Here is a 12,005-nt window from a genome sequence, read left to right as displayed (position 1 = left end):
AGATTTGGTTGCAATCATGCAAGTCAAAATTTTGGCCAAGAATAACATGTGCATTGATGATTGTATCATATGTAAAGGTCTGTATCTGTGGTTGTACAAATAAGCAAGCTGGGGATTGCTAGTACTTTGTTATCTATAATTACAAAAGTAATGATAATTGCAGCAACAATAAAAAGGGGATGCTGTTGGGGAAATATTTATTTTTTATTGAAAACTTGTCAGCAAACAAAAACCAAGGATAAAAATGAAGCAACAATAGAAAAAGAAAACCACTCTGAATTGATTACATACTGTACATGCAATACTAGTTTTTGGTTGATCCAGTGTTAGTGGTTGGTGCAGAATTGTTAGGTTACCTGATGCAATGCTGCAGACAGAATTTGTGGGCCCTAGGAAAAATTATCCAGAAGGCCCCTATTAATTACCCAAAAATGTTTTCTCTTCAGGATTGGGGTTCCTGACTTTTGTGGGCCCACATAATTTTGTCTTAGTTGTCCTACCCTGTCTGTGGCCCTGACCTGATGCACAGATTATCAAATTACATGAAGAATTGGGGGGGGGGGGGGGGGTAAAGCTAGACTATGTGATAGAAGAAATAAATCAATGGCAAAAGTACCATAGCTTATATGTTGTGCTGATGAACAATCATCCACACTAATTAACCCTTATCAGTTAATTATTGTTTCTGTTGCCAGGGAGATGCTGGGTTGCCTGGGAAACCAGGCTTTCCAGGCCCTGAGGGACCGCCAGGATTTGCAGGTCTTAAGGGAGAGAAAGGAGAACCAGCAGTGGCAGCTGCAGGCGTCAGAGGAATAAAAGTAATTAGTAGTTTATATACATGTTGTTTGATTAGATATGATATTACTGAAATGAATTGAAAGATTTTATATATCATCATTTTTATTATAGATGTTAATCTTAGTCACCATTAAAAACTGTATAAGATAATCCCTCAGAGTACCTTTTCCATCTTAGGTGGGTGGATGTTTATGAAAGACAGTAAATACATGGGGTTACCTGTCATTCAGATGGTTTTATAAAGGTAATTTTAAGAAAACAACATGGATTTTAGAACCTTATTATCACATAACTGCAGTGACTGATTTTTGTGGTGAAAAGTTGCCATGTTGGACCTCAGCATAATCAGCATTATCTGGTATTTGGAGTTGGTATTGGTCATTAAGCTTTTTTTTAAAATTAAAAAAACGTGACAACTAAGTTGTGATGTATGGTTTCTACAAGCAATAGCCCTGCTGAATGTCAAAATATCAAAACTATGGAGAAAGATTCCTGACTTACTGAAATCTTAGCTAGAGCTCTGTTGTGTAATTTTTATCACATTATGACATGCATTTTTTATGACATGATTGTATGATGCTGTTAGACATTAGCATGGTATGATAAGAAACTTGTGTTAATTGATACAACTTTAGATAATGATACATAGTTTAAGAATTGAAAGTTTAACACCTTGCCTATTTCATATTTTTAGACTTCTTTCTCACATATAATAAATTGATATAGTGACTTTTTTCTGAGATCACTATCTATCTATCAGTTATCTATCTATCTACCTACCTACCTATCTACCTGTCTGTCTGTCTACATACCTACCTACCACCTACCTACCCTACCTAACTAATTAACTAAAGCCAACTATCACAATGATCCACAGTTTAAGAAATTTTTTGATCCATAATCATGAAATAGTTTGTACATGCACTGTTTTACTGTTGGTTTTTTTGTTTGTGAAAGTCAAAAGTGTTTATGTTACTTAAAGCTTGTTTGTTCTTTGTTTTGTAATTATCTTAGTAAATAACTGGAACACAGATACTTGATGGATCCTTGCACTGGAAAGGACTGTTATTTGACATTATTTTTATTCATCGTGTGTGTGTGTGTGTGTGTGTGTGTGTGTGTGTTTAAGCAAAATGAACCACAACCAAGCCATCAGAGAAACAAATTCCTGGATTAATTCCTATGGAGATTTATTTAAATATATATTTTCTGTTTGTGGCACAAGCTAAAATTGGTTATTTTGTGCTTAAGAACTGAGAAAGTAGCCCCTTTTAAACAAAATGAACCACGCCTATTCAAAATGAAACTATTGGATAAACAAAATTCTTGGACTGGCTCCTACAGAGATGTAAAGAACTGGTAAAAGCAATATATAGGATCTCTCATGGCACAAGCATAATTTTTGTGAACCTAAAAGGTTAATGCAGAGTTTGCAACTTTTAATCATAGAGTTGATTGATTATGTTCAGTTAATATCTGAATTGATAAAGTTTGTATCTGTGTGCACCTGCCTGGTAGATCACTATAATGAAGAATTTGTTATACAAGTTACTTATGGTATAGTTAAAATCATGTTGTTTACTTTTAGGGAGAACCAGGAAGAGAAGGATTGCCAGGTGTTCCAGTAAGTAATTCCAGCTGTTCTATAAAGAAATGAAATCTGTTACTTCATTGAAGTACAATTTTGTTTTGTTGTGATTGCAGAGTAATTTCTATTTGGTATAATGTTTGATCATTTTTTGAGCCATCTGTTTTCATAATGTGGGTACCATATATAATTGCTTATAAGTCAAGTCCAGTTTCAAGCAACACTGACCCTGATCTACCATCACATATGTGCTGGCATATCTTTATTTGTGTAGTTTGTTCTACTGATTCCTCCTTACAGATTACTCCTAACAAACTACATAGAGGTAGATCTTGCATTGCATTATGCAACAGTAGATCTGGATCTGTGCAGTTGGACTTGACTTACAGGTGAGAATATAGCAGAACTAGGTGTACATGCTAAGAATAAAACTTACTGTATGTTACTCCTCTATCCTGTTCTATACAGGATATGATTGAAGATGCATGCAATTTCTTGTTCACATGATCATACACTTGATTCCCCCTGCACTGGTCATAGTTCAATCCAATATCAACTTTCTTGACCCAGTGAAATGCAGAACAGCCATTATTAAAGTCCACAGCGATTGATAATTTTCATCTGGAAATTTTGTTATGACAATTAATGTGCAGATCACCCAAAAATCATGATTGAATAAACTTTGTTTTAACTACATTTAAGATTAAATTTAAAAAATTAAATTATCTTGTAAACTTATATCACAAAATTGGCTTACATGACCCGTGTGACTTGTATTGTAACATTGTTGGAAAGTTTTATTAACTAATTTTTCTGGTTTTCAAATTTCTTAAGATGATTGTTAGGCCTTTTTTAGGGTACAAAGCCAATAATAAATTGCAAGTTGTACCACCCATTGTTGAAAACCAGGTCTACCACACTTGTGAATTGTTGGAAATTTTGTTGCGTAACCCATTTCTTATTAGAGTAATTTGTACCTGTAGTTGAACAAATGGTAGTACTTAACATAAACTATATTGGGTATTTTCAGTGAAAATAGTTCTTTTTGCAGAATTTTCAGAAAATGTTGACACAATTGACGAATGCATGTCTTCCCATCTATATTCAACATTGTGTTTTCTACTGCAGAAGTTATTTTCAGTCAAAAATATCTTAGGTAAATGAACAATTTTTGTATCAAATGTACTTAAAAGAAAAATGTTGCAGGGTTTTAGGATTTGTTTTCTTTCCCAAAGTTTCGGACAGGTTGGTGTTACTGCAATTATTATTTTCACCTGAGAATCCCAGCACGGAATTAGTAATAAAAATGTGACCGTATTCATGTAATTGTTTCTGTTACAGGGAAGACCCGGTCTGGATGGAGAGGCAGGACCCAAAGGATTCAGTGGTCCATTGGGACCTCCAGTAAGTTAATCCGCACTATAGGAACTTATAATTTAAATGAAACCTGTTGATTCAAACACATTTTACCCTGTATAAAATCAGAAATTAAAGGCTGTCTGAAGTTTGAGGAAAATAAGTAAAATCATGCTAAATTAGATGGCAGTTAGTGAAATACTCCTCCTTATTTGAATAACTTCCTTGAGTTTGCCTGGGATCTCGATAACTTAAAATGGCTAATAACCATGTTAAAAATGTTTTATATCTGCAGCATTTACAGATTTAATGCTCTGCCACCTTATCATAAGGAATATGTTGTCACATCGCTGAAGACTGGAAAAATTGTGGTTTAGGAAGCATAGCTAAATGAAATCTGTATTGTAGTATGTCTGTTAGATAACCAAATTATGGAGACACTTTTATAGTAAAAGAAAGTTAATGGGAAACCATTGTTATCATCTTTTGTAAGTCAGATTAGAAATTTTAGTTTTTCTTAGTCTTGTCAGGTATGTATCAAAGCCTTATCTGCATCTCAGCATTAAAAATGTACTGTAAACACATCTCAGCATTAAAAATGAACTGTAAACACATCTCAGCATTAAAACTGTAAACACATCTCAGCATTAAAAATGAACTGTAAACACATCTCAGCATTAAAAATGAACTGTAAACACATCTCAGCATTAAAAATGAACTGTAAACACATCTCAGCATTAAAAATGAACTGTAAACACATCTCAGCATTAAAAATTAAATGTAAACACAGCATTAAAAATGAACTGTAAACACATCTCAGCATTAAAAATGACTTGTAAACACATCTCAGCATTAAAAATGAACTGTAAACACATCTCAGCATTAAAACTGTAAACACATCTCAGCATTAAAAATGAACTGTAAACACATCTCAGCATTAAAAATGAACTGTAAACACATCTCAGCATTAAAAATAAAATGTAAACACATCTCAGCATTAAAAATGAACTGTAAACACATCTCAGAATTAAAACTGTAAACACATCTCAGCATTAAAAATGAACTGTAAACACATCTCAGCATTAAAACTAAACACATCTCAGCATTAAAAATGAACTGTAAACACATCTCAGCATTAAAAATGAACTGTAAACACATCTCAGCATTAAAAATTAAATGTAAACACAGCATTAAAAATGAACTGTAAACACATCTCAGCATTAAAAATGACTTGTAAACATGTCTCAGCATTAAAAATGAACAGTAACTTTCATATTGCTATTGTATGGAAAACTACTACTTTTACAACTACTACTACTACTACTTATAATAATAATAATAATAATAATAAAAATAATAATAATAATAATAAAGACTTTATTTAGAGAAGGTAACTCAGTTACAGAACTAATCTACCTTGAGGCCTTCCAACTGTTATGTATATTACATACAGTATCATACAACACAATGTGATAAATTTGGCTTGACACGAAAGAATTATCTGATTCTAAAATTCCAAGTATCAAGCCTGGAATATTAGAATTTATGATCCTTTAGGTCCTATAACTCAATTATGGCCCTATCAGCCTATTAAAGATGACAAAGTAAAATCTTGAACCTCATATAAATATTTTCCAAGCTAGTTTTATCTACTGAGCATTTACTTAAAAATGTTTTTGACTGTCAGGGTCTCCCAGGTTTGCCTGGACTCCCAGGCCCTAAAGGAAACATGGGTATCAAGTACCAACCCCCTAAAGGAGACAAGGGAGAGAAGGGACCTCCTGGACCTCCAGGGCCTCCAGGTACTACCAACTTGCCTCTGACTGGCGGTAACACAACAGCAGGACCAAAAGGAGATTCCGGAATGAAGGGAGAAAAGGGAGAGCCAGGCCCACAAGGCCTAAGAGGATTCCCAGGAGAGAATGGTTATCCAGTAAGTAAATTTGTTGCCTATAGTAGATGATAATATTAAGTATATTACTTTTTGTTTTGGTACTATAATATTTTTTAATGAAAGGTCAAGGAAACTGATTTTGTGTTTATTTCTTATTCTGGAGCCCTTGGTATTAATGCACTTAAGCTATTTTATGAAGTCCTTGTTGCTGATGTACTTAAGCATTTACTTTCAAATTTTCATACGTGATACATCTCTCAAAGGTCACCGGCCATACTCCAACATTTTTACATCAGATTTGCATTACATGATTAAAAGTAGTTATACTCGCACAAAAAGAACAAAAAAATTATCAAGTGTAAAGAAGAAATAATAATTTAATTACTCAAAATAGAAGTACTCAATGCTGTTACTTCCCCTTAGTTACAACTTCCCACCTATAGAGAATGCCAACTGGAAATGACATACATTTATCCCTACAAGACGAAGTACATGCTTCTTGTTGTTGAAAAATAAAACACTATAAACTATGGATAGGGAATATTTAGATGAAACTAATGTAAACTAATTTACTGTTTGCCTTATATTGGTATGCATGCACGATGCACTAGATTGTATCGCTTTCAAAACTGTTCCATTGTTTCAATTTATTTTGAAAATTCCCGTTAATACAGGTAAAAAGAATCAGTGCTGGCTTCCATGTGTCGGCAGACTTTATAACAAAAAAGAAAGAAAGAAATTGGCACACTTAATGAATCCAAAGGAACCAAACTTGACTTCCTTTTGTTGGCTGACTTCATAAGAACAAAATCGGCACACTAAAAAAATACCAAAGTCAGTTTCTGGGGTTGGTTTGCTTTGTAATAAAATAACCTATGTATTTGATATCCTGTCGATAAGTTTAAACAATGAGTTTATTGCTCCCCACCTGTTGTGTTTATCACCCAGGCTACAATTTGTCTGCCATATGTAATCATAATTGATGTTTGCAGGGCAAATAGTAATAATACTTTTGTAACCCATGCTACCAAAAAGATTATCATTTGCACTCACATTGAATCTATTTTAAAATAATGATTTTTATTTGTGAGATACCATCTTATAGTTAACCTGGATACAATACAATCTGGGTCAGTTTGCAACACGTAACTTATCATATGTAAATGGCAGGTGCCTTCAAACAATTGGGTGATATTTTCATCTCATTTGCGATTTTTTTATTTGACGTAAGTGATACACACTATACTAAGGATGCATTCGAAAGCCGGCATCCACTACATATATGGAGTTCACAGAGATATATTTTTAAAAAATAATTTTCACATGATGAAAAAAGAAGGAATATATGATAACAATGCAAGGTTAATTTCTTTCATTTTATTTTCAAACAAGTGTATGTTTATCAATTTCTTTTGTGTATGTGTGGGGGGATCAAATTCAACACAAAATTATTTCTTTTCTAATTTGTATGGAATAATGGAGTAGATATGATTGACAATATTGATTAGTAATGACATGCTTTCAATTTATGTGTGCACACACTAACTTGAAAAATAAAAACAAACAATAAAATTAATGGTAAGAGCTTCATATTGCAGCAACTAAATACTGACAAAATGCTCAACATTATTCTCTCTCTCTCTCATATGTAATCAAGTATGTATTGTATGCAGCAGTGTTACAACATTAAGCCTAAAATTAAGTATATTTGTTATAATATCTCATGTACACTACCCTGAGCCAAATGTATATGTATTATGTAGAATATTATCTGTTAAGTATTATTGTTTTATAAATGATTATTGATAATTTGACAGGAAGACTTAAATTGAGAATGTCGTTGTGCAGATGCATATATTTTTTAGCATAAAAAATGTGTATAAATATTTTATTTAGAACAAGCAAGATATGTCAATTTGTGTTTTCTCTCATAAATATGTACTTTACGAAGTATGATTATTTTAAATTTAGTTTTTTTCCTAAAATCTATCTTACATCGCAACTACTTGTTTGTTAAAGAAAAGAAGTACAAACTGTCGTTAAGTTTGGCCAAATTGTCTTTCGAGTAGGGCCAAATTGTCTTTGGGCCAAATTCACTATAATCCGGCATAAATGATTTCCTATCAGTCCCATATTCAATCCCACAGATTAAATCCACTTTTTTGTGGTAAACATGGTCTTTCGATAAAAGAAAGAACCCTTTTTCCCATCATCGCTCTTTTGGTTACATCTGTATGCAACACAGTGCACCATATTTGCTGTACAAAAGCACGATCATACAATATATCACATAGATATTTATGTGGGGAAATTAAACACTTGAATGGCTAGGTTGAATAGAAGGGATAAATGTATATCATATCCAGTTTTGGCATGCGTAAACTACCGATTGTTTACAGATATTGCTGAATAATTTTTTTCAGTTAAAAAAGCGAGTTTTAAGTCTAATTAAACATTTTTATGGTGTGCATACATAACCAATGCATTTTGTTTATAACTATAATAATATCACATGTTTGTACAATATAGGTGGCCAGTGACCTTTAACTTGAAGCATAAGTTTATTTAAGAAAAGCATGCATATCAGATGACATTGGTATATTCCCTCATACCCTTCTTGAAAAGTTTGTGTATTATGTCACTTGTTTTGATGCACTTTACATAAGTTTACATCTTCCTGTGACGCTGTTGTACATATGCTCAGGTAAAATAAATTATATTGCAAAGCATCATAAATAGAAGATATAAAATTCAAGTTTAAAGGAAAAATTAGTTAAGGAAAACTTAGCTGAGCATTCCTAAAACTTTCTTATGTTTATTATTTGGGACAGATTTTGACTCAAAAGGTAAAAGAACCAAATTGGGATAAATTATGATAGTTTCATAATAATATTATTTACTTTAGTATATGACTCTTTTAGTTAAAACTTAATTGGCAGTGTGAATATGCAGAACCTCAGTCCTTGAATGTACTGTCTTAAACTTCAAAACTGTTTTGCTTCTTTCATAACTTATTTCTGTAGAAGTGAAAACAATCAGAGACAGAAGACAAAAAATTATAGGAGGTTATATTTTCAATTTATTATCATTCTTAATTATTATCAAAAATAGTTTTAAAAAACTTAAATTATTCCAGATATGTTACAAATCAAGATTCTCTTAAAGGATGATTAATAAATCATTGTTAAAATAAAAGTGCTTGTTTTTTCAGATGGAATATCCTAAGACTTTAATTTAAATAAGCAACAAATTTAGAGGAGGATGATTTAATTGTGAAATATACCAAAATGTGTGTCCTGTAAATTTGCACAAGTTATAATAACTAAGAACCATCTCTGAACATCAGTAACAACAGATTCACATACATCTTTAAAACACTGTACTCTGTTTAAAACAGTGTTACTGATGCAGTTAACAGTTGCTAGTTATGTTGCTATCATGTGCTCAATAGCAGATTGGATGCCTATTATGGTGGGCTGGATGCCTATTATGGTGGGAAGTTTATTTGCACCATCAGAATAGTTATTTTGGATTTTTTGAGGACTTACTGATTTGAAAATAAAGAGGGTTAGTAAAATTAAGTTTTTTTTCACGGTATATATCTGTATTTCGTTTTACAACTGATAATGATAGGATTTGTGATAAAGTTTTCTGTCTCCGTGAGTCAAGTGTTGATAAGTCTAAACAAATGTTGTGGTGACAATATCATTGAGAGATGGGTTTTCTCAAGAAGTGAAGTTTATGACACTGGATCAAAATAAGGTGTGGGATAAGACTTATTTAAACTAATGCAATATTCATAAACAAACAGCTTAATTACTAAAGCAATTAGGAAAATAAATGTTACATCAAATGTTTTACTCTAATAAATGTATCGTTTATTATGCTCAGAGATAACTTGAGCATAACTTTAAATGTTTGATTGATTACAGGGTCGTCCAGGTGAGCCAGGTATGAAGGGTGAGAAAGGAGTGCCTGGACCAGCTGGGCCTAGAGTAAGTAAATTCACTTTTTTGGCAATGTTTTTTTGTAAAATCAGTTCTAGAGGATTTTTACAGTTTAAAATAGTGTTCATGATCAAAAGTTAAAATCGGTGACACACTTGCACAGTACTGTATATAGTTGTTTATAACATGCACCGATGTATAATGTACACCCAATATTTTGACACCAAATTAGTTAAAAAAAACTTTTTCATCATATAATGCACATGTAATATCCTAAATTAAAAATCGTGATGATTTTGCTCATTTTGTGAAGCAGTTTGTCCATTACAGCCACAAAGAACTATCAAATAATGTGATTAAGATGAGAATTGAAACAATGATCATCAACTAGTTCTTTTTATTTCACAATATTTATAATGTAACACTGCATTGGAAGGATGGACCTCAACCTGTTTTTATCTGGTCTATTTTTATTGAGAAGACTTTGAATGGTTTGGAATTCCAACATTCCACATCATCTTTGATAAGAGTTATGTCCCCAGATGGCCAATTTCCCAAACTTGCTTTCCATCAAAAGTTTCCTCTGTTCTAGGGCAACCAACCAATTGTTGTTAGTGGGGCCATTTATCATGCATCCATTGCTAATAGCTCTAGTTCCAATTGCTTTCCATTTTCAGGGCAAACAAGGTCTATCTGGCATTCCAGGATTTCCTGGTCCAAAGGTAAGAAAGGCAGAAGTTAGGGAATCATTCAGTGATTCATTTTAATGCATGACTCAACATATTTATGCTTGTGTGAACTTGGCTTTCATTTAACGTGAATTTTGAAAAATTGAAAAACTTTATTTAACATCAGATTGTATTAAAATTCTTGTAGTTCATCATTATCAAGCATTATACATTTTTGTTCTTTTCTATCTTTTGTGTGTTAATTTGGCAAAGTCATAAATATCTGTCTTGATCGTTAAGTACAATTAATTTTGATATGCCATCCGATAATATGTATAGAGACAAATGGCTAAATTTTTGCTGAAGGTTATGTTTTGAAACATCACTTTATTTCGTGAAAATCATTATGTAAATCCTAAATGCAACTACAAGAACAAATTGACACAAGATTAAGTGTAATTTGTTTCCCTCAGATCATGGGCAAATCACTCAAAAGAGTCAAAAAGCAAATGTTGTATGATGTGATCCAATGGTCATGTGATTCCATCCTTCAAAAATGGTTGAAGTTTACTTCAAATAACTGAATGCACATTAAGATACAAAAGTGAAATATAAAAAAAAATCACTTTGAAAACTGAAATCATTTAGATGCATTATACATTATTTTGAAATGTGCTTGTTTGCAATACTCTTCTGAATGGAAGTTAAAGTTACTCGCTTTCTATTTCAGGGAGATCGTGGTTTAGATGGTTTGCCAGGTCTGATTGGTCTGCCAGGTATGAAGGGAGAGCGTGGCCTTGAGGGGCCAAAGGGAGATCTTGGACCACCTGGTCTCCCAGGACCTGCTGGCGTAAGTTTTCAATATAGGAAACTATGTTAGGTATATCATATCTATCAATTATATTCGCTTATAAGACAAGTCAGACTGCAAAAAGAACCCAAAGATCCAGATCTGCCATAGCATAATGTGCCTATGGATTGGGCTTATGTTGTTTTTCTTGTATTGATTACTCCAAACAAACTGCAAAACCCAGATGTACCTGTGCTTTATGCAATAGTAAATCTGTGTCTGTGCAGTTTGCAGTTGATCTCTTCTTATAAGCAAGTATATCTGGTACAAAACAGGATCTTTCATTTTTTAATAATTCTTTAAAACTCAGCTGTTAAAATCTATATGAACTGCTTTTCTGTTTTATTATTTAAAAATTAAAAACAAATACATAAGTTCAAAGCATATTTTTTGCTTGAGGATTAATTGTTCAAATGGTTAATAGATACGACAGCACATGTCATGTTTGCAGATAGTAAGATGGTACTTTCAGTATTAACTTGTAATTCTAGCTGTTTGCATATACATAAAAACCAGTCTTGAAAACTTGTTTCATCATTAGCAAACGCAGGCCCAGTTTGGGTCATTTTGCTGGGGTCTCCTTCATTTACACACAGGGACTCCTCTGAGCACAGCATTCGGAAATAAACATTTAATATGAAGTTTTATATGAATAAGGGTGACATGTGGTTCTTGATATAATTACAGATTAAGCAGCCAAGCGAAACAACTATGGAAGAAAAAGATTTAACACTTTCTGTTTAATCCAAAACTAGTACTTACTAATCTGACACATGTTATGTCTCGAACTATTAACAATCTTGTTAAAAAATTTCATATTAATTTGCAATTATCAAGCATTTTGTTTTATCTGATTAGCAGACTAGCACATGTGTTGTCATTATAGGGGAGAACCAGGAATTTT

The 12,005-nt window shown here is 32.5% G+C and overlaps 1 protein-coding gene across 1 annotated transcript in view; it reads left to right on the top strand.

Moving 5' to 3' along the window:
• LOC149799903 (uncharacterized) overlaps positions 1-12,005 on the top strand; it is a 174,827-nt gene that overhangs the window by 82,501 nt on the left and 80,321 nt on the right. Inside the window, exons 7-13 of the mRNA XM_089959353.1 lie at positions 696-818; positions 2,387-2,422; positions 3,728-3,790; positions 5,430-5,675; positions 9,569-9,631; positions 10,261-10,305; positions 10,982-11,101. Coding sequence (XP_089815479.1) covers positions 696-818; positions 2,387-2,422; positions 3,728-3,790; positions 5,430-5,675; positions 9,569-9,631; positions 10,261-10,305; positions 10,982-11,101 — 696 coding nt within the window. The remainder of the gene's footprint in view (positions 1-695; positions 819-2,386; positions 2,423-3,727; positions 3,791-5,429; positions 5,676-9,568; positions 9,632-10,260; positions 10,306-10,981; positions 11,102-12,005) is intronic.

Source organism: Sinohyriopsis cumingii, chromosome 5 (assembly GCF_028554795.1).
Source record: "Sinohyriopsis cumingii isolate HCF-2022 chromosome 5, ASM2855479v2, whole genome shotgun sequence".
NCBI classification, from domain to species: Eukaryota; Metazoa; Mollusca; class Bivalvia; order Unionida; family Unionidae; genus Sinohyriopsis; species Sinohyriopsis cumingii.
The sequence above is the reverse complement of the archived record's forward strand: the minus strand, read 5'-3'. Positions and strand labels throughout refer to the sequence as shown.